Source organism: Lates calcarifer, linkage group LG20 (assembly GCF_001640805.2).
Source record: "Lates calcarifer isolate ASB-BC8 linkage group LG20, TLL_Latcal_v3, whole genome shotgun sequence".
Classification (NCBI taxonomy): Eukaryota; Metazoa; Chordata; class Actinopteri; family Centropomidae; genus Lates; species Lates calcarifer.
In genome coordinates, this window is record NC_066852.1 from 9361561 (window position 1) to 9384429 (window position 22869).

Consider the following 22869-nt stretch of genomic DNA (forward strand, 5'->3'; position numbering starts at 1 on the left):
AACATCTGGGATTTCTGAGTCTCGAATATAAAACGAATGTGAGATCTGTAGCTTTTATCATACGGCAGGTTATCTGTGCTGATGCTGAGATTACGCTAATGAGCAAATTATGAGGATTTAGGAGTGAAATGGTCATTCATCCTAGACTCCTGATGCGCAGTCAGGGGGACCAGCCGTGCGTGTAGCGCTGTTTCTGAACGTCTCCTCCCCTGTTTCTGCAGTGTTACTGCTTTTCCATCTCGCTCATCGTTCCTTGTGCCAATGCTGCCCACCGCGAGAGTAAGACAAGACTTCCATTTACATAACACCACACTCCTCTTTCTTGTCTGCCACCATCCCTCTGCTTGATATCCATCTTGTCCTGATCCGTGTACTGTGTGGTTTGTTGCGTCCTCTCAATCCTTCACCATTCATTCACGCCTACTCTCATGTGCAGTCCAGTTTGGTTCTTTGCGTTATCCAGCTCAGACAGAGGAGCAGGGGATTTTTTCATTCAGTTTCTTTTTCTGGATTAAAAAAAAAAACACCCGTAAAGCTTTTTAGAAATTGACATTTTTGAAGAAATTCTGACTGATACAAGCGGGACGAATGAGGACAGAGACAGTAATTTAATTTATTATTTTACGCATCAACAATCGCACGTAGCCTGGAGAGGATAAAGCTGAGAACGCATTGTGGGTTTTTGAGAAATTACTTAGCTTTGCGGAAGGTGTCGCCTCGCTGGAACAAGGGGAATTTAATGAGAGGAACTAATCCGACTGTGTTAAGTTTGCTGAGGTAGGGTACCTGTCAGAGAAAAAATAAATAAATAGCGAAGAACCACCGTGGAAAGCTACGCGTCATTTCCAAGACACCAGCGCAACAAGCCAACACCATTACACCAGGCTGCTGTGTGAATGCCACACGGGGTGTCTTCCTCTGTTGAACTGGTGCAGGGTAGCCACGCTGTGACCAGAGTCCAGCTGAGATTCGGGGCTTTCTGTGAGTATCTGTGGGACTGCTGTGCGCACCAAATGGACCGGTCTGTTTGTCTCTCATGCACAGCCTACTGATGGGATAATCGGCTTTTCCCCCCTCTCTGCATCTGTAATGTCCAATAATCTAGTTGTCTCAGAACCCATTTGTAACTTAACAGTCTGAATTGTCTCTAACCTGCAACAGTGCTATTTTAGTTGTATTTTTACTCCAGTTGCTAAATCTGCTGCCCTACATATCTGGCTTTTAATAAGCTTCTTAAAACTCTCTAATGTGGAATCGTTTCCGGTTAGTTTTTCATGGTGATTTGAAAACTCTCTTTGCTATTCCTTAATTTAAGAGAATCTGTCTTTCCACAGAGCGATATGAAAGATAAGTTCATCTCCTGAGGCCACAACTTCCACACTGAGCTGACTCACTGACAACTGCACCCAGGTGAGTAATACAATTTCACAGAATATTAAAAATAGGAAAGATATACTAACACAAGAAGCATATTCCTGCATGAGCATCTTGATTTGTCCCCATTATGCTGAACTCTGAAGCTTGCATCTGCATGCAAACCACCAGTACCTGTCATCTTTGCCCAGATTCCCCAGCATTAATTGTGGTTTATTGATTGATAGTTTTTTTGTTCAACACAAGGAATTGTGTTTTCTGCTAACAGTCAATTCTCTCTTTTGTTTACACATTGTTTCTGCTTCATTTTCCTTTTGTTTGTTATTTCTATGACTTTTCATTCCCAAGATAGTAGACATGACATTTATGAGGTGTCTCATTACTAATTGAGACTGCCACCATTTGAAAATAAACACCTTTGCTCACAAAACCAGTGCTAGCATTAAAGTGTGATTCATAATGTACAAGTGTTTACTTGCCAGCCCGAGACCCCTGCAACACTTCTGAGGATTAAATCATCAGAATTTTATTTGGGTCAGAGGCTTATTTTTATATAAATATATATTTTGATAAGTTTAGAATTATTGAAGATTATATGAGAAAGTGTGAAATGGGAAAGTGACATCTTGCTGGGCTTGTCAGCAGCAAGAGAGATTGTTGTTAACAAAAAGGATAAATGTTAAATATAAGAAATGCAGAGAATTGTGGTTTTGGACTGGTGGTGTCCCAGCAAGGGGTTTGTATCCTCAGGATCTATGAAATGTCTTTGGTAAGACTCAAGACTTGAAAATTATAAAAGCAAGGTGAAAAAACTTCATCCTTAGCTGTTGCATTGACTAGAAATCCCTGTATTCTTCAGGGAAATAAGACACAGTGTCTCTACAAGTAAGCTCCCTTGTTAGCTACCTGGTGATCTCAGCAAGGAATGAGTGTCAGTGAACAGCGGATGGCACCACTAGAAAGGACACATTTTCTCTCTATAGTATTGTCAAAAAAAAACCAAAAAAAACATGTTTTATTCCTGCATTTCCACCAGTTGGAGAGCTCGCTTTTACCATAGAAACGTCACCCACTCAAAATTTGTGCAGGGTTGTTTGCCAGGGAAAGCAACCTTATATTATATTATATTATATTATATTATATTATATTATATTATATTATATTATATTATATTATATTATTTGTTGAAAGTTGAGGAATCAACATGACAGTGCTGTGGAATATGTAATTCTTTCCAAATCACATGAAGTACACAATCTTGTGCTCTTGGCTCTAATGTGATGGACTAATGATTCATCTCAAATCTTTTAAAGATTCCAACTCTCTCTAGCTGGAATTTGTGAAATGTCTTTGTTGAATAGCGGCGGTCACATTTCACGTACCACTGGCTTCATGTTGCTGTCCATGGTGCTGATCTTTTCACTCAGCAAACAGGTGTTGAGTTGTTGCATAAAGCTGTTGTAGCACAAATACAATCTGTTCCTCATTTATTTATAAGGTAACAAAAAAATCTGACAGCTTAATTTCTACAGCTGTGCTGCGCTGCTTCACCCTGAAATGTAGCCTAGATGGAAACTGATGGAGAACGTGCACTCCTGTTATGCAGGTCAGAGTGGAGATTGCAGCTTTTCTCTGCTGCATGTCAATGAGAGCATGTGCTGTACATAAGGCATTGTCAAACGCCTTCTGCTTCAGGTAGGCAACCTATTTTTGAGATGGAGATGGTCTTAAAATTTTAATTAGGAAGCACTAGATTACATTCCTTGGTGTTTCTTTCCTCTCTTTCTCTCTGTTCACACTGATGCAGATGCTAATTCTCTGGAGAGTATTGATGCTGCACTGTTCACTCAAACTGTGAAGATGGCCATGCTGCTGCCAAGAAATTATTTTAAATTGTCCCCTGACATAGTTGAAACGGCTTACATAAAATGGAGAAAGAAAAACTGTTTACTACATTTATGTTTTTTAGCATTAAACAGTATATTACAGTCTAGAGCTGAGGTATGCTGCACTGCCATGAGAGACCAGGGTTGTTTCTCCTTTAAATGATCTTATAATATCTATATCAGGAGGTCTGGGCTGCAGCTCAGAACAACTCCTCTTTTCTTGTTATACTCATTGTCAGTGAAGATTATTTTTGGAATCCCATCTAACTTGACAGTACATGGTGGACTGACTCAGTGTTTCCCTCGATACTACAGGTGCAGAGGGTAACGTTTTTGCTGCTGCTTAGCACACAGCGACCACATTATACTCGCATGTGTAGGAGTTAGGTTAGTTCAATACTAGTGACTCAACGATTAGTAGGTGCCAATATTTTTGGCTCTCCAAACTCGGACCGACCAAATTGCTGGATCCCACGTCATTTGCATACAAAAGAGCAGGACTGTGAGGACTTTTGTGATGTTAACCCTTTCCTTGTTGAGGTTATTTCAAGAACAGGATTCTAAATGATGAACATCTGATGTAATCGATGTAATGATCTGATTTTCCATGTAAATTTATTTTTTTCCTGTCTTTCAGAAGTTTGTGTAGACCTTCACATGTGAGGCGGATTGAACATCAGATCAACATCAGAAAAAAAGTCACCTCACCATGTCAATACACAAGCGTATCTTAAACTGCTCTCCACCTGTCAGCCCATGCATATTCATCTCTCTTCTGCTGGTGCTCCTCCCAGGAGTCACTCACTTCTCCCAGGGGAGCGCCAGCCACCCAGATAACAGCAGCACACCAGAAAACTGCAACAATGAAAGTAACTGCACCGATGGTGTGGTGCTGCCCATGTGGAACCCCCAAAACCCTGCGGTGGGTGACAAGGTGGCACGCGCCATTGTTTACTTTGCAGCTCTTATATACATGTTCCTGGGCATGTCCATCATCGCAGACCGCTTCATGTCTTCTATTGAGGTCATCACCTCTCAGGAAAAGGAGATCACCATCAAGAAGCCCAACGGTGAGACAACGACAACCACTGTGCGCATCTGGAACGAGACGGTGTCCAACCTGACCCTGATGGCGCTGGGTTCGTCAGCACCAGAGATCCTGCTGTCTGTCATCGAAGTGGTCGGCCATAATTTTGAAGCTGGAGCTCTGGGTCCCAGCACCATCGTGGGCAGCGCTGCGTTCAACATGTTCATTATCATCGCTATCTGCGTCTACGTGGTGCCAGAAAATGAAACCCGCAAGATAAAGCACCTGCGGGTATTTTTTGTCACCGCTGCCTGGAGCGTGTTCGCCTACATCTGGCTGTATCTCATCCTGTCTGTGTCCACCCCCGGAGAGGTGGAGGTTTGGGAGGCCGTCCTCACCTTCCTCTTCTTCCCTCTCTGTGTGCTGCAAGCCTGGATCGCAGACAGGCGGCTGCTCTTCTACAAGTACGTCCACAAGCGTTATCGTGCTGACAAGAACCGTGGCATCATCATTGAGTCGGAAGGAGACGCCATGTTCACCAAAATGGACTTGGAGATGGATGGCCAGGGCGTGAACTCCCACACTCACCCCAAAGAGGCCCTGGATGGGATGCTGGAGGGGGTGGAGGAAGGTGGAGGGATGAGCGCTGAGCAAGATCAAGAGGAAGAGGCCCGACGAGAGATGGCTCGCACTCTGAAAGAGTTGAAGCAGAGGCATCCAGAGAAGGACATGGAGCAGCTGATTGAGATGGCCAACTACCAAGTGCTCGTCCAGCAGCAGAAGAGTCGGGCCTTCTATCGGATTCAAGCCACGCGCATGATGATCGGGGCTGGGAACATCTTGAAGAAGCACGCTGCTGACCAGGCCAGGAAGGTGGTGAGCTGTCATGAGGCCAGTGGGCAAGAGGAAGATCCCAACACCATCTATCTGCAGTTTGACCCCTCTCACTACCAGTGCTTTGAGAATTGCGGCTCACTTAAGCTGTCAGTGAGCCGGCATGGAGGAGAAAGTGGCTGTACTGTGAAGGTAAAAGACAAACTAATGATGGGAATATTGTAAATGCTCAAGGTCAACTTAAAATCAACTTTAACTTCTTGAGGCATAAAAAGTATTAATAATTCAGTATTTTATTATAACTCAGGTCACTAAATATTTAATAAAGTTTCTTACTGTCCCTGTGCCACACAGGTGGACTACCGCACAGAGGATGGGACCGCCAACGCAGGCTCAGACTATGAGTTTGCTGAGGGCACTTTGGTCTTCAAGCCCGGTGAGACGACGAAAGAATTCACTGTTGGCGTTATTGATGATGACATTTTTGAAGAGGATGAACACTTCTACGTTCGCCTCAGTAACCCACGTATTGTCCACCGAGCTGAGGTCTCCATCCTGGAACCAAGCTCCATCACCTCCAGCAACAGCACGGTGGGCATCTCCTCCCACATTCCTCCAAAGGCAGCCCTAGGCAACGCTCACACTGCCACAGTTACCATCTACGATGACGACCACGCTGGCATTTTCACATTTGAGAGCAATTCCACGAGGGTCAGTGAGAGCATCGGCAACATGCAGGTGAAGGTTCACCGGACGTCCGGGGCAAGGGGGAAGGTAGCGGTGCCTTACCACACCGTCGAAGGCACCGCCAAGGCTGGGGAGGACTTTGAGGAAGTGTCTGGCAAGCTGGAGTTCCAGAACGACGAGACCATGTGAGCAGCAATCCTTCCTTTTTGATGTGATTCCTTCCGTTTTGTGTGTCTTGCTGTTGCTTCTAATTGCTTGATCAAACATCACAGCCCACACTTTGGTATGTTAAACAGTCCTGCTAGATTACTGTAGGTTGTCTATTCACCCCGGAAAAGGATAAAAAGACTATTTTTATGAGTCATAGATACGTTCACTCTGAGAAGTTTAGATCTTTCAGAGGGATGATGTGGGAGGATAAGAGGATATAATTGTAAGGCAGATAATGAAACATTGTGGCTGATGCAAAAGAAGAAGAACAAGGAGAAGAAGAGAGAAGAAGCACGGAAGCAGCTTTCTATGAATGGATGCAGAATTAACAGGCAGACCTTTGGTATTTCTGTGGAGGTAACATGAGAGTTCATTGTAGTGCAGAGCAATAAAAACTCCACTGCAGATAACAAAGGAAGTATGCGCGAGCGATAGACACTGGTGACTTATACAGAAGCGAGGAGGGGACGAGGGTAGAGCAGCCACTGAAACAGGTGCATGTGATGAAGCCTGTGTGATAATTTTAACAAAAGGATTCATGGATGCAGCAGCAGGGCGGCTGATAAAACGAGCAGGGAGGAAAGGTGAAAGTGTGTTGTTTATCCAGCTTTTCTCTTGAGCATCGTGTTGAAGAGTTGGCTGAGTGATGAGTACACTTGTTGTAGTGTTTTTTTCTTATTTTTTCATGATGAGAGGAGCAAAGAACCTGGCAATTATCCATAGCTAAGTTTTTTTTTCTCTTACTTAAAAAAGAAAATGCCCTCAACTGCATCAAGCTCATCACAAAATGATTTAAAGCACACCAAAGGACAAAAGGAAGGCATAAAATGTGTCAGATGAATCCGTCTGCATGAAGAGGATTTCAGGGCTTGTGTGTAGGTGTATTGTGTAGGTCGGCTGAGTGGGAGGAAAGGCAGGTGAATACATGGTGTCAGAGAGAATGCAGATCTTCCCTATTTGTCTTTTTTGTCTCACAGTGCAGGTGAGATGTGAGATGTGAATATATTTGTCTGTGTTTTTGTCAGTTTGCTCATGCACATTTATCCCTGTTTTTGCTTGCTTTTTGTACATTATCCTGCATGATTTTTAAGGATGCATGCGTCTGTGTGCAGAATCCACTTTCAACCCACATCAAACAAGATGTCGCTCCAAAGGGCTACTAAAAAGAGCTTCTTGAGCATCTGAAGCAATTAAAGAGAGTGAAGGGGGGTTAAACGAGTCCCAAAAGTTCTCAACATACCACGAAGAGCTACAGAGGCTGCGGTTAATGAGACAATAGAGTATAACAACATGAGATGAGAGGTGGGAAGCTTGTATCTTGCACTCAAATGGAGACTGAGCATTAGATAAAATCCTCACCTACTGAGCCAAGACTTTGTTCATCAGATTGTAGCAAGCTGACAGTGACAGAAGCATCTGCACACTTCATATTATCTGGACTCAGATACAGTTGCCATTCAGCAGGAGAGGAAGGACTGTGAAGAGCAGGATCCAGCGGGGCAGGACAGTTTGCTACCAGATAACCGTTGAGGAAAAACGCAACAGGAAATGCCAAATCTGATGCTCCCTGTGCTCCTCTGAATAGCAAGTGAGGACTTAAAGGAGAATACGGGAGTGCTCTGATCAGAGGCCGAAAGGTTTGATTCAGACCTTGAGTCAGAATTACCAGATGCAGTTGGGTCAAGTCACAGCAGCTTACTTATCTTTTTAGCTAGCTGAATTTCTAATCTTAAATACCTGCTATCAGAGGGATACAGAAAGACATTTTATCATTGGAGACCGGCAGCATTCGTCTTTATTTGCAACATGAGGGTATTTATTAGAGCTGGCGTAGAGCCATCAAGCCAAAGTTCCCCAGTTGAGCAGATTTCAGGAGCTCAAGTCTTCCAACAAGATCATATTTTGTTCCTGCTTTATGCTACTCAGATGCTCAAGTCAGACTGAATTTTTTATGAGGTTGTTTAATTTGGAGCGCTCAGTCAGTCCTGTTAAAAGATGCAGGTAAAATGTGTGTCTCTGAGCAGACAAGCGTGCACATGCTGTGTGTTGTGCGATGTATATCTGTGCTCTTACTGCTCAGTGGGCTGCCAAAGTTCATCCTTCAAACAGAGCTGGCTTTTCTTACCCAAGTGTTTCCCTGAGTGTTCAGGACAAAGAGCTGACACTCAGCAGCAGGCCTGCAGGCAGCTCTGTGTCTCCTTCTGTGTGTGTGTGTGTGCGTGACAGTGTCTCTGGCTTTGTGTGTCCTTGTGTCTGCGTACATCTGCCCGTCCCTGTTGACGTTTGAGCATGCAGAGGAGCAAAAGAGGAGGAAGCCAAGTTTTTAAGCTTTTGACAAAGGGCCAAGAGGAACGGTTTAAAATGTAGGCGTGCAGTTAAATAATAATTTACCATCTAAATTCTGCACTGCAGTAAATAGATTATGATGTACAGACACAAACCTCTGAGCCAAAACAAACAGGCTGACATACAGAACCATTTTACATTCTGTGTTTATGGATTAGAGGAAGATCTGCAGAGACCCTTTGATGCTTGTGTGTAGTTCCCTCTTGTATCTGTTTTAGCGCCTCAAAATGTGTGGCACTATACACTAGTTGAGGCTGAAGTGGATAACGGGGGCAGTTACATAAGCAAAGATGAAAGAGATGTGAGGAGATCACTTATGAAAAGGGAAATCAATACCCTGATATTCTTGATTTCTCGTGCCTAATGTAGTCAGGATCAATAACATCCTCAACTTCCTGACAAACATGGATGAAAGAGGAGCGGCAGAGTCAGGGCTGGATAACGTCAACACATTCGTAGTGGAGTTAAAACCTTCCTCAAATCGCCTGCTTCCTCTGTGGGCTCATCAGGGTTGAAGAGAAGGTTTGCTCCATTTAAGCAGCACTGATACAAAGCTTTTAACATTCAATCTTCTATTTTATGCCAAGGTTCATCATATCTAATTGATATAATTAGGCTACGCTAATTAGCCTCACTAGACATGGCTCGAAGGTTAGCAGTGTTTGTTGGTCCACCACTTTGATCCAGACTGAAATATCTCTATAGCAATCAGATCACTAAGTTGCACAGACATTCACGATCCTCACAGGGTGAATTCGATTCACTTAAGTGATCTTGTGCCTTTTCCTCTAATGCCACCAAAAAGTCAGAGTTTTCATTAATCCAGTGAAATATCTCAACATCTACTAAACTAGGAACAAAATGATGTATAGACATTCATGGTTCCCAGAGGAAAGACTTTGACAATCCCCTGACTTTTCCTCTAGTGCCAAATGGGGTTCACATTCATGTTTTCAAGTGAAATGTCTCAACAGCAATTGATTGGATTGCCATGAAATTTAGTACAAACATTCATACCCTCTAAAGATGAATTGTAATAACTGGTGACCCCTTAGGTTTTCGTGTAGCAACATCATCAATTTTTAGCTGCACTTTCTGTTTAGTGCTAATTAGCAGATATTAGTATGCTAACATGAACTGATAATGATGAAAAGACGGTAAATGGAAAATGGTACATGTTAGCATGCTGACATTAGCATTTAGCTGAAAGTACCAGCGTTTCCAGATGGGAAATGTTCAGGTATGTACCCAAGTCATAAAATTATTGTATTTTGAGGAAAATTATCATACACAAGTCATAACCAAGAGAACAAATGAACATAAATGTGTAATTTCAGATAAATCACATTTATCAAGATTGAGAATGAGCATCAACGGGGATAGTCTTTCAGGACTCATGTTGCAACACTGAAAACAAAAGCATAGCTGTTCAATAAAGTCTATAACAGTAAACTATGACAACATGAGTTGTAGACTGCATCTATAGCATATATATGAAAATTTAATAAGTAACATTCTTACCTTATCAGCCCAAGTTTCACATAGCTTGCAGTCTTCAAAAAGGCTACTCTATGTGTCCATAACTTCATCAGTCTGATGAACCAACAACAACAACAAAAAAACTCTCCATGTTGCACATTTGAATTTACATCACTGCATTTCACTCGGTAAATATAGTACAGGTCTTTAAGTTAAAATAATATAAAATACCTAAAACCTCTGATTTGCTTTTGCTTTTGGGTTTGATTAATGGTTAAGTTGATAGTCATGTTTGTGTATCACATTCATCATCACAAGCATGATTGTCTGGAAAGGTGTAACATGAGAAGAGGCACATAAACAGGATCCATCCATGAATCAGCTTAGACTGATTACAACTAAGTGTCACAAAATTATCAAATAATTGTATATTATCTGACTTTTAGCATCACTGATCTTCATACAGTGGGCAAAATTATCTTATAAATAAGATAATTATCATACATCTGGCAACATTGCAAAACACAGCTGTGACCAAGTACAGCCTCAGAGACTCTTGCTCTGTTATATGTTGAGTTTCTCCTCATCTCACTCGTCTCCTGTGCTCATTAGTTCCGATGCCATAAAGCAGCCCTTCACTGTTATGTTACCACACAATTTTGTAAGTACAACTCATCAGAGGTAAGGTCATGTATCATTATCAATGTCAGAATCCTTTCATTTCCATATAAATATCCTGTACATAATAATCCAATAACACATTACAGTGGAGACAAAATAATGTTCATATTTTATCTTCTGCAGATATGAGAAACATATTTCTTCATATTGAGCTACACTGCAGTGTCTCTGGACCTGGTGAAGATTCAGTGTCTTGCTCAAGGACACTTCAGCATGGCAAATAGGTGCTACAACACTAGTTTGATGCATGGTTCTTTAACTGAGTGGCAGTGTCCCTTTCAGTCATGGGCATTTGACATACTGTCATGCATACAGTATATGCATTCACTCATTCTCCCTGCTGGCTTCATTTTTGTCAGGGTCTCAGGAGGGCTGGAGCCTGTCCCACCATGCAGAGGGTAAAAAGCACAGATACTCTCCCAGGGTGAACACAGAGGTATAAAATCACTCACACTCTGCCTGTAGGCAGTTTGGAGTCTCCAGTCCTCATGACTTACTGTATATGTCTTTTGACCGTGGGAGGAAACTGGAGCATCCTTACCAAACCAACGCAGAATGTGGAGGAGAGGGAAACTCCAAATAAAAAAGGTCTAGAGCTACTTTAAGAATCACAGCTGCCTGGTCCTTCTCCCCAGAGATGACAGTCTCAAACACAGAGCCATACCACCCTAGGGCCCCGGCTCATATTCTCTTTTCTTGGGTTAATCCAAGTTAATCCAAGCTAATTAATTTATAGAAGAAGCATACACACATTCAGTACTCTCAGAAAATATTAAATGCCCTCTACATTTTTATTAGCATTTGTAAAAAGAGCCAGCCAGACTTTCTGCAGTCTGCAGTGTATTTCCCTCATGCAGCAGAGATTATAGCTGTTTCAGGTGGAACAGAGATCAGTCTTCAGAGCTCAGACAATACACTCCTCTCTTTCACGCTTGTGTGTGACAGATACAATAGCAGGATATATTTCCCACTATGACTTCTCAGAAACTATCCCAGGAATTGAGAGATGGCTGATACACAGTGAAATGTGATATGTAGTGAGGGCTTTACAACTGTGCCTGTTGTAATGAACTGCAGAGATAAGGAAGCTCAGGAAGCAGAGCAGGGCTGTGTTATGCATGAATCTGGTTTTTACAGTGACCATGTCAAACTCGTATGCAGAAAAATACTTGAACAACAATTACAATCTCTTAGATTTAGCTCTAAATTAAAAGGATGGTCGATATTTTGCGAAATGTGCTTTTTTTTTGCCCCTTTCAGACTACACAAACTCAGCCTGATTGTGACACAATGTTGTAATGGCCAACAAATTTGTGTAAACATGGTGTTAGAGCTGTGTTCTTGACAGCGCTTGACAATATTTTAACATTTTCTTGTTCCCGAGAACATGGAAGGATGTTGAGTTGGGGTCAAACTTGTAGCGTTACCAGTCTCCTGACCAAGACGTGTCAAGAATTTATGGCACTGTTATTGTATTGTTATCTGACATGGTGACCATCATGAAAGACAAAAAAATGGTGTAGTCTGGTCACAGTTTAAGAGTTAGATGACAAGATCAATGCCAAATTCATGGAAATATTTCTGAGAAGTCAGTGGCCCAGCCTTAGCTGATATGCTAAGCTAAGCTAACCACCTTTGTATGTTAGCTCTAGCTTTATAGGTATGAGAGTGGTATTGATCTTTTTTTCTACCCTTCTGCAAGACAGCAAATTTCCCAGAATGTTGACCTAATCCTTTAACTAGTCTGTTAGCCTGTTGGCTACCAAGGTTTGATACTGGTAGTCTTGCAAGGTCAGACCTCAGGATAAACTGTTGCAATATCAGAGAAGCCAATCACTGGAGTTTCGTAAATAATTTAACAGTAGTTCTGCTACTAGTTTGGTGTATTGATTTGTGCTATATGCTACACAACCCATGAGCCTCACTGGATATTGTTGTGAGGTCAGTGTTCTTGTATATTCACAATAGATTCATAACTTATCCAGAATCTAAACTGAATTATTTATTGAATCTACAATACTCAGCTACATTCACCCTGACATTAGCTGAAGGTAGAAGCTCCATGGGACTCAGAGCTGGAAATACTTGAAAATGTAAAAATATGAAAAAATAAATAAATAAATAAATGCTGTATTTGTAAAGTGAATTCATAAGAATAGTTTAGCCACAGCAAAACAGCTTTTGTTTTTTTCAGTCTATTTTGGAGTCTGGAGTCAGTTTTGATTTGTTTGCCTTTTGTGTTATTATCACCCACCTTTTGTCTGAAATGAGTGCAAATGAGAATTAGACTCCAGCAGAGGTTGAGATTTAAATTGCCAGCTAATCAGCCTAATGCAGTATGTGAACCTACCTCCCTGCTGCTTTTTGACAGCTGTTCATTTCTAGTTTGTATTTTAGTCTGAGGTCTCCAAAATGTAAATGTTTGTCTGCTACCTGGCAGTTATGTTCTGTTCATCTTGATACACTGCAGCAGGACAAACAGTATCTGCCCCAAGTGTGATGTAATATCAAAAATGCCTGCTGCGTGAATATGGTCCATAGCAACTAGACCATCATGTTTTATTTTAAGGCCTCTCCATGATGCTTCAAAGTAAACTCACCTTCTGACTGTACATGTATCACCTGAAAAAACTCAGCTTGTTTAAAAGATAAAGTCTTTTGTTTCCAGTGTAAGGACTCAAGGCTATGATGCGATTCCCTTTGCTCCCACTGGCATGACTTTTCCCTGACATTAGACAGCCGATGACGTATCATTCATGTTTAAAATAAACTTCTTCTCTTCTGCAAGCAAAAGCTCTTCCTGCGTGTTGTCGAATCTTGAGTGTATATGTGTAGACAGAAATAGACAGCCACCCACATATCATTAGGGAGATGGAGGGAGAGGGAGAGAAAGACTCAGTGTGACAGTGTAGGAGAATGAAGCGGGCTGAGGAGAATATATCGGACAGATTGACACCACAGCCTCACGTGTTTTTGTCGGGTTAAGAGTTTGCTTTAACCTGCATGCATTCATAGATAGGCAGTGCTTATTTTTCCACAGACAGATAATAATGATAATTCAATTTCCCATGACTTATAACTTGAAGTGTGTGGGAGGGGTGTGGGCTATTTCACTGTACTGGGTACTCTAATGGAATTAATGGTGTAGAAGGAGTCCGCCCTCTTGTGGGGTGCTGGGAAAAGAATAGGTTTTATTTTTCAGTATAGTACACAGTGTTCTGTGCTGCAGGATAATTGTTAATTTGTTAAAATCTTGAGTTGCCATCTTCTTATCTAACAGCTCTGATTCATGATTCATTGTGTAGGCAGTCGATCTCTTGGCTACTTGTTTCATTCAAATGTGTTCAAAAGCACGGGCTTAGCATTAGAAACAGATTTAGATAACAAAGACTCACTGCAGGTTAACTCATATTGACAGCTAATGAACAAATCCACTCATCTCTCTTTGGCTCCATCCTTTTCTCGTTCTTTGACCCCTCTGCTTTTTAGGAAGCTGCTGAACGTGAAGATCATCGATGACGAAGAGTACGAGAAGAACAAGACCTTCACCATCGTGTTGGAGGAACCCATCCTGCTGGAGGTGGGACAGAGACATGGTGAGTTGAGGACACAGTCGCATGCTACAACAGCAGAGTGATTTTCCTCATTATTTTGTGGCTTAAAATAGAAATAACATTTTAGTTTCCTCTCCTTTATATTTTATTTCAATTCTTGAGTGTGTGCAGTTCCTATCCATTGATACATATTTGAAGTGAGGTGTCTGAAGTCTTAAAACCCTTTGGTGCATTTCATGGTCAGGACTCAAGGTTTAATTTTTGCACTTCAGGTCAGGGTCAGGGCTAAAATGGCTATACATATATATTTATACATATAAAGAAATATAATTGATTTCCGATTTGGTATTTTGTTATTTTAACATTACTTACATCAGTGTTCACATTAAGAGCATCTTTGTATAATTCTTTCTCTCTCTCTCTCTTTCTGTGTGTGTGTGTGTGTGTGTGTGCTTGACATATGTATCCAAATAAATCAGTACCCAATAAAATAAATAATGTATTATTTTAGAATTCCACATACTTTTTAAGTTTCAATGAATTCTGAGTATCCATTTGCAGGCTGCTTTTTTATTTCACTGTGTTTTCTTCTCCCGTGAAGGGCTCCTTTATTATTTCATGGCATATTTATTTCAGGATGACACTTGTCATTGACACTGTCAATCAGCCTCTGAGGACAGGATTAACATTCATGATTGCCTACTCTGTTACTCAGCAGAGACTCAGACAAAAGCTTTCGTGCTATGTAGTATGGAGGACTGGCTTTCAGTATCATGAGATACTGCGTCTTATTCTGTGACAAATCTCTTCCTAAGCCCATGTAGGAACCAGTGGCTGATAGTTTGTGCACTTGTTCCTCTGCCGCAGGAGACACCAATGATAACAAGACAGCAGTGGGACCCGAGGATGTGTCAAAGATGGGCTGTCCCTGTCTGGGAGAGCACACTAAGCTGGAGGTGGTCATTGAGGAGTCTTATGAATTTAAGGTAACTCTGAGCTATCACACACTGATTTTTGCTTATTTTCAAACATCTCCCTGGCTAATGAGGGCTGAGGAACACCAGAATTTAATTTGTTAAACATTTATCAAGTCTCTTCCTACTCAGCAGCTTTTCACAACCTTCTAATCCCTAAACTATTTTATGGACACTGTGAGAGCACATAAACAAACCAATGTGATATTTACCAAGTAATTAGCTCTCAGCACAGTGATCAAGTCCATCCTGGCCTCCAAAGCTGCTTTCACCCCATTTGGTTTGTTCAAGGTTGACAATGACAAACTAAAGCACTGACATTTTTTATTAAATACAGCAGGATCTGTTATTTCATATTACATTGGGCATGACTGTTAGAAATTAATATTTAATCTATCCAGGGATAGATGATAAATTATTAGTTACATGCATGTAACTAATGGCTCAGCCAGTAGAGTCACTCATTCATTATTTCATCCATATTGAATAGTCAAATAAGTTGACAAAATTGTATCATTTAACTGTAATGTAGTTTTAAAGGGCCACTCCATCCATTCTGTCTCGAACTGCCATGAAGTTGAGGGAACTTTCAAGGGACAAAAATGACAGAAACAAAAACAAATACTTGAAATTGAGCAGTGGAGGCTGAGATATCCTGATTTACAAGTCTAATAGAGCTGGAGCCTGCGTTTCCCATAATGCAAATTAGAAATATTTTTCATTGGACCCTCCTAATGGGATCATCAAAAATCTGACTACTGAAGACATTTTCCCTACTTTTGTCACAAGTGCAGTTATTCTCTCAATGAGTAAACTGATCTTCATGTGTGAAATTGGTGGTGTGCCCCTTTAAGACCAAATTTAAGCTGTAAACTGATATTACTGTTACTTAGGGCTCCAGTATCATGTGCTGATACTCGTGGCTCTATTTTCTGCACTGGGGTTAAAGCAGCTTTACGCTGGCAAAGTGCCTTTTTCCTGAGGGACGCTGAGGTTTTGTGCTCCCCTGCATCTGCTTTGGTGACACACTGTGCATCACAGTGGGAGAGGACACATAGCTAATTCCACCTTAATTCACCCCACTGGTGTCTCTAGTCTCATATGACTGCGTTAAGATGTATATCTTACACCTGCAAACAATAAAATGGCCAACTTGTCTTATTCCTTTGCTTTATTTTTCCTTGTGGCCGTCTGCAGAGCACAGTGGACAAACTGATCAAGAAGACGAACCTGGCTCTGGTGGTGGGGAGCAGCAGCTGGAGAGAGCAGTTTGTTAGCGCTGTTACTGTCAGCGCAGGTGAGTCGCGGCGTCCTGAAATGTCTCATCTGTTCATCCCTCTGAGACCGAGCCTGTGGAAGATTGAGCCTGCAGGCTGGAGCTGGCCCACCTGCTGCCTCTCACCAGCCTAGCTGTTGTTCTGTTTTTTTGTTTTGTTTTTTTTTTGGGGGGGGGGGCTGTGCATGTATGTGTGTGTGTGTGTGTGTGTGTTCTCTTTAATAAAATCCCAAATGCTCCAGTTTGACATTGGCTGAATTGTAAAAAAAAAAAAAAAAAAAAAAGCCTAATTTAGCATGATGAATGGAAGATAATGAAAGTGCTTACAAAAACACAGCTTGTTTTAATACATTTTGGCAATTCTCTGCTTGTTTGCTGCCTCATTTTAATCCACACAGGTTATTAAAAATGCATGACGTGGTGAATTCCTCATGTGGCTCAGTATAAAAACTAAAATGGCCAGCTCTGCCCGAATAGTTAATGGCTCCGAAAAATTTATGCCACTGTACTTGGTATGGTGAACCCTTTTTATTTTGCCCTTTCAAAAGCCATTCATTTGGCTTTGTGAACCTTTTAGATCTGCACTAGTGCACAAAGCGTTTGGGCTAAAAGCTGACTTAGAAACCAGAGATGTGTCATTTTGTTAATACGCTCTTTTCTTTCATTTCCTCTCTTTCTCTCACTGGTTGGGGTCACTCAGATTTGCATGCAGAGAGTGTATGTATAAATAGAAAGCACACTTCCTGCCTATATATATGTCTCAATCACTGAGTCATAGCTATATTTACAGATTTAAGGTAATGATTTGAAAAGGTTAGCTCCCACACATTTGTCAAATGGTTTGAATGTAGTGGGGGTTGGTATAGTCTTGGCTGGATTTTGCTGTCAGGGATGTTTTTTCATTGGATTTAAGCATAACGCTGGATCTTTTTATCATTTCGCCAACTTTTTTTATGCTTACCGTTCAAATGTGCACCTCTGAACTGAGGTGTGATGTCACAGCTTGATCAAACACAGGTCTGAATCAGGTTTGTATACTGCAGGATTTGGTCTCAGGATAATCTGTCAACAGAAAAAGCAGAAGCAGCAGTTCTGTGTATGTGTTTTGCAGGCCTTGCATCTCTTCTCTGTCTCTGCCAGGTGACGATGATGAGGAGGAGAGCGGGGAGGAACGCTTGCCATCCTGCTTTGATTACATTATGCACTTCCTGACAGTTTTCTGGAAAGTCCTCTTCGCTTTTGTCCCACCCACCGAGTACTGGAATGGCTGGGCCTGCTTCTTTGTGTCCATCTCCCTCATTGGCGTTCTGACGGCTGTGACTGGGGACTTGGCCTCTCATTTCGGCTGCACCATCGGTCTCAAAGACTCGGTCACCGCCGTGGTGTTCGTGGCCCTCGGCACCTCTGTTCCAGGTGGGTGTGTGCGCTGTCTGTCAGCTCTAAGACCAAAGTTGTCCTCGGGGTTTCCTCTGGGGGTTTGCCTGTGCAGTAGAAGCAGCTGCTTGAGGAGACTTGTGTGTAACCTCTGCCTCCTCCTGAGCTGTCAGAGGAATACTCTCTAGAGCTCTTGAACATTAACAAGCTGTAAACAAAGAAAAACACTGTTTCACTTGTTATTCTCTCCATGCTGCCTAATTGTATTCCCATTTCACTGTGTCCTAAACACTGACACAGAGAGGCACAAATGAGAGTATGAAATTAGGTTTTGACAGGTTTTAGCTCAGTAAGCCCCAAACAGTTTCCTTCACGCTGGCAGGCTAGTTATGCTGGGAATTGCCCTACATGAATAAGAAGGCAATAATTACAACATTAGAGTAACCTCAGCTGGTGGCACTTTTGACCCGTTTCAGAGACATTATCATCTTTCTACATTTGTTGTGACTTAATTTCAACTACTACTACAGATATCTGTGCTTAAAAAAGTTACTGGGCCAGGATTGACTTCAAAGAATATGATTATTTTAGTTTGATATGTAAAGGTTTCTCAAAGATAAATATTGTATATAACATGGTGAAGTGTGTTTGAGAAACATAACCATTTTTTACTAAGGCATCCTTTTTAAAGGCTTTGTATGGCTTTATTATTCAGGTTAACATATCCTTTACATATCCTTTTTAAATCAGTTCGATGCCATTTTAAGTGCAACTTTCCAATATCTCAACAAATCATTAATCTCAGGATAACTCCTCCAATGGACTCCTGGGAAAAGTTTGCTGACAACTGACAAAACTCCTTTATTAGCAAGTCAAATAATTAGTTCAACAATGTGGTAAATCCATTTCTTTTCTGTCTGGCAAAGAGTTAGATGAGATCAATACTTCTCACACAGCAGGGGGAAACAGCTGGCCTGGCTCTGTCCAAAGGTAAACAAAGTCTGCCAACCAGCACCTCTGAAGCTCACTGATTAACACGGGATTAACAATGGGATTTTTCACAGACTTTCAACCATAAACATATTGTTATTAATGGCTAACAGATCTCTAACAGATCTGTAAAGCATAAGTACATTATTTATTATTCAAAAATAAAACCATTAGTTTCATGTCCCCATGTCTTAAGGGCTCAGACACTAACCATGAATTGCAATGTCACTAGTTTGAATCCAGCTGGGGACCTTTGTTACCTATCTCTCTACTATCACTAGCTAATAAAGATGAAAAATTACTCTCAAAAATGATAAAAACTAAAAATGAAGTTGTACCAGTTTTTTTTTTTTTTTACCACCATCAACTTTCAAGCTCCATATAATTTGGTTTATTTTAAAGGTGCTAGATGTAAGTTTTTTGCTATCGCTTCATAGCCAGCATTAGCATTAACAGCTGTTTATTTACCAGGAGCTTGCAGCCATTGTTGCCTTTGAATACGCCCTCTGGGCAGCATTACATCTTCATCCTTTCTTGTTGGACTCAGGGCAGACTGGACACTACAGTGACTCACTTTCATAAAGTGGTATTACAAGAAAGGACAGGGCTAGCTGGTTAGCATGCTAACTTCAGCAGAAGAAATGTGATAGAAATAGAAGAAAAGCTAGAATTAACATTAGGGTTGATTTCTACTGCTGGCAACAGCTCTTGGTGAGTAAAGGAATAGAGTTTGATGCTGAACTCTCACATATAGCACCTTTAAATCGTCTGACACCCTTTGTGCCCCAGAGTGACATTTTAAAGTTATCTAATTTCATGTTGCACATAACTAAATACCTGTAATTTTTTCTGAAGGTTTAACACGTTGCCACTGGAGAATTCTGCCCTGAGAGTCTGTGCACACCACTAATCTCCATCAGCAGCTGAGTTCACCTGTTTCATATTTATCTTTTTCTGCTTCATTCATATTTCTATTTCTTTTCCAGATACATTTGCAAGTAAGGTGGCTGCCATCCAGGACCAATATGCTGATGCCTCCATTGGGAACGTGACCGGCAGCAACGCGGTGAACGTGTTCCTGGGCATTGGGGTGGCATGGACCATCGCGGCTGTTTACTGGAAAACCAAAGGCAAGGTGTTCAAGGTGCAGCCAGGCTCCCTGGCCTTCTCTGTCACCCTCTTCACCATCATGGCGCTGATGTGTGTGATGGTGCTCCTCTACCGCCGGCGTCCCAGCGTGTCAGGCGGAGAGCTCGGGGGCCCACGGACAGCCAAGCTCCTCACCTTCTTCCTCTTCCTTTCTATGTGGTTCATCTACATCCTGTTGGCCTCCTTGGAGGCGTACTGCCACGTGCCTGGCTTCTGAGACAGAGGGAAATGCACAGACACGACTCCTCTCCTTGTTTTTACAGTCTACTGAATGTGTTTTCTCTCTGTTTTTGTCTATTTTCACAAAAGTTTATAACTATTTGTATCATTAGTTATTATTGATACCGCACAATATCTGATTGACTTTGACTCTTTGGACTTTGGAACTTTGCTACCATCCACTATGCTGTGAAGGATAGCTTTAGCCACTGAAATTTAACCTCCTCTCAACTTTTCTCTCTTTCTTTTTTTGACACATTACATTCCACAGGACATTTATCTAATCATTACATAATCAGCATTAATCACATCAAACCTCCCATCACTTGACTTCTGGCATCTCTCTGTGGACAATTATTTGAGTTTAGAAGTGTTAAGAAAGCACAAGATTTAAAGGATGTATAGGAAAAATTAAAGCAATGGTGCATGGGATGACATTATACTTGACATTTACACAAAAGGACGTTTCTGAAGCTGAAATGAGCTGTAAAACATAGTTGTGTGTTGATATTTATTACTCAATCTATACATTAATTATTCATTGTATATCATGTAAAAGATGAACATTGTGCGTGGGAGTTTTGTGAAAGAGTACGTGTGTTTATTTTTGCACGTTATCAGAGTTTCTTGGTAATCTATTTTAAAGTACTGTACGTAATACTTTGACATGGCTGTTGATGTGTTGATGTATTCCTGTACACGTGAATCACAGCTGTATCATAATCCTTTCACTGCCTGGTGCCCTTTCCCACGAAGCTTTCTCAATCAGTAACATGTTTGACATAGCCAGAGTTTACAAATGCCTTTTTTTAAAGAACATAATTCAACCTGGAGCAGAGTGCCTGCTTTGAATCGTACTATGAAGTATAAATTCTTTGAGCACACCAATGATTTTTTGCGTGTGTATGTGTGTGTGCTCCTCTGCTCTCCAGCACAAATTGTCGGAAGGCATGGCCCTCTCGCGTCATTGACTTCACTAATGGTAAGGTGCAGTCTGAGTACGGACACGGAAAGGACACCAGTTTTCTTATCTGTCATGCTGACACTGTGAACATTTTTCAACATCACTTTTAGAAAAAGCACAGCAGAGAGCAAAGGGCCACTTTTCAAATGACCGTATGAAGAGTGAGGTCCTTATCACAGCACAATCACCAGACAGGCCCATCATTTGAGATGAAAAGTGTGCTAAAAGAGACGACATGTACAGTATTTCCTGAGAGTGTCTCCTTGTGTCGCACAGCAGTTGATATTGAAGTTTGTTTTTTTATTTAACCTAGAATCTGTAGAGCCATATTTATTGTAACAGTATTACAGTAGAGGTATTTATATGATCAGTTTTAGTTTTATTGATATGCACGTTTAATGTATAAAAAGTGGAAATAAATGTTGCTGATTTATGATGCTGTAAGATGCCTCGCTGTCTTGATTTCACATGTCAAGAGAGAAAGACAGTGAATACTCTCACATTAAGCATTTCAAGATTAAAGCATATGGTTAGAATAACTCATAGAAAATAAGTTACCCTATTTGGATTAAGGATCTATCACAATATTAACTCTTTTACTCAAGTGAAGTATTACAAAAGCTAGATGGTTGTCTGGAAAAGTGTCTGACAATTTAATGTGAGAGCACAGAAGTATTATCAACAAAATGTATACTAGGAGTTAAATTCTGCTAAAAATGACCACTGTCAGGTGATTAGATTGTTATCACTGATGCATCAGTTCATACAAAGGTAGAATTTCAATGCTGGAGTTGTTTGAGGTGGAACTATTTTAATTTTCTTTATTTCATTAATTTAATGATATGTTTGATTGGGACAGATGCCGTATACACAGAGAATTGTACAATTATTCAGCGCAATGCATCACAGCATTTATAGCTGTTGCTAATTTTCATTGGTAAGTGGTTTCCAACTGAAGGGGCGGGGGGGTCACAAGATAAGTCTCAGGATCACGAGATGATTAATGACAAAAAATAAAAAACAAAGTTGACTTATACAGTACTGAAATGATTTGCACCAAACTTGGTGGAGGGATGGGGCAGGGGCCAGGTTACAGGAGCAGATCCAGGAATCTTTTATCACTTTCCTTAACACGGTGAGAAAGGATATTTTTCAACACTTTGGCCTTGACAGAGGTATGTGCTCTGTTGAGACTTTTTTTCTGTCTTTTTTGTAAAAGAAAAAATTGGAGAATTTTACCACTTTGAGCCTTGAACAGTTATTTAAATCAAACTATCATCATCGTACCATGATGCAATATTTAGTTTCCTTCCATTTCAGTTATAATAGAAATTTTATGATAATGCTCAGTGGAATTTGTCTTTAACACAATAAACATCAAACACACTCATGGAGGGATGTCAGTGGGAGTGGGGCAGCTGGACACCACATTTCAATCATTTGATTTTATAATTACAGGATATATAATATCGTATGACTGTGGTATTTTGGACTGTCCTCAGACGCTGTGAGACATGAGGTGCAGGACACTGAGTGAGAGTGTGATTTTCTCAGTGAGATTACTATCATTAAAGACCACAGTCAAGAGAAACTGGAGCTCCACTGATGAGATGTGCTGTTGATGAAAAAGACCTCTGAGCTCTGGCTGGGTGATTTTAAAAGTGTTAGGTTTGGATTTCATTTGGTTGCTGACTGTTTAGCCTAATGCTCAGCAGCATCAACAAATTACAGGAAATAATGAGAAAGACAGAAAAAAGGGTTTTCTTATATAAAAACTGTTTCATCACTTTCCCACTGGAGCTTTCAAAGTGTCTTGATAATCATGAGATTTTTATTGCAACCATA

The 22869-nt window shown here is 41.0% G+C and overlaps 1 protein-coding gene across 2 annotated transcripts; it reads left to right on the plus strand.

The window, feature by feature from the left end:
* slc8a4a (solute carrier family 8 member 4a) lies at positions 1 to 21468 on the plus strand. Of its 2 annotated transcripts, none has more exons than XM_018692372.2 (9): positions 1 to 981; positions 1335 to 1410; positions 3898 to 5313; positions 5476 to 5993; positions 14014 to 14120; positions 14946 to 15064; positions 16250 to 16349; positions 17469 to 17741; positions 19679 to 21468. In XM_018692372.2, exons 3-9 carry the CDS (start codon positions 3970 to 3972, stop codon positions 20056 to 20058), a joined length of 2841 nt encoding a protein of 946 aa, XP_018547888.1. In that variant the 5' UTR covers positions 1 to 981; positions 1335 to 1410; positions 3898 to 3969; the 3' UTR covers positions 20059 to 21468. The 2 variants fall into 2 exon arrangements, with proteins under 2 accessions (XP_018547888.1, XP_018547889.1); XM_018692373.2 differs by having other exon boundaries at positions 1 to 279.
* The last annotated feature ends 1401 nt before the right edge of the window (positions 21469 to 22869 follow it).

Excerpts from the sequence above, each read along its gene's own strand:
- slc8a4a (XM_018692372.2), top strand. The coding sequence starts at position 3,970 with ATGTCAATACACAAGCGTATCTTAAACTGCTCTCCACCTGTCAGCCCA. Across the intron at positions 15,065-16,249 it reads AGGAGTCTTATGAATTTAAG|AGCACAGTGGACAAACTGAT; the intron begins GTAACTCTGAGC and ends GGCCGTCTGCAG. Across the intron at positions 16,350-17,468 it reads CGCTGTTACTGTCAGCGCAG|GTGACGATGATGAGGAGGAG; the intron begins GTGAGTCGCGGC and ends TGTCTCTGCCAG.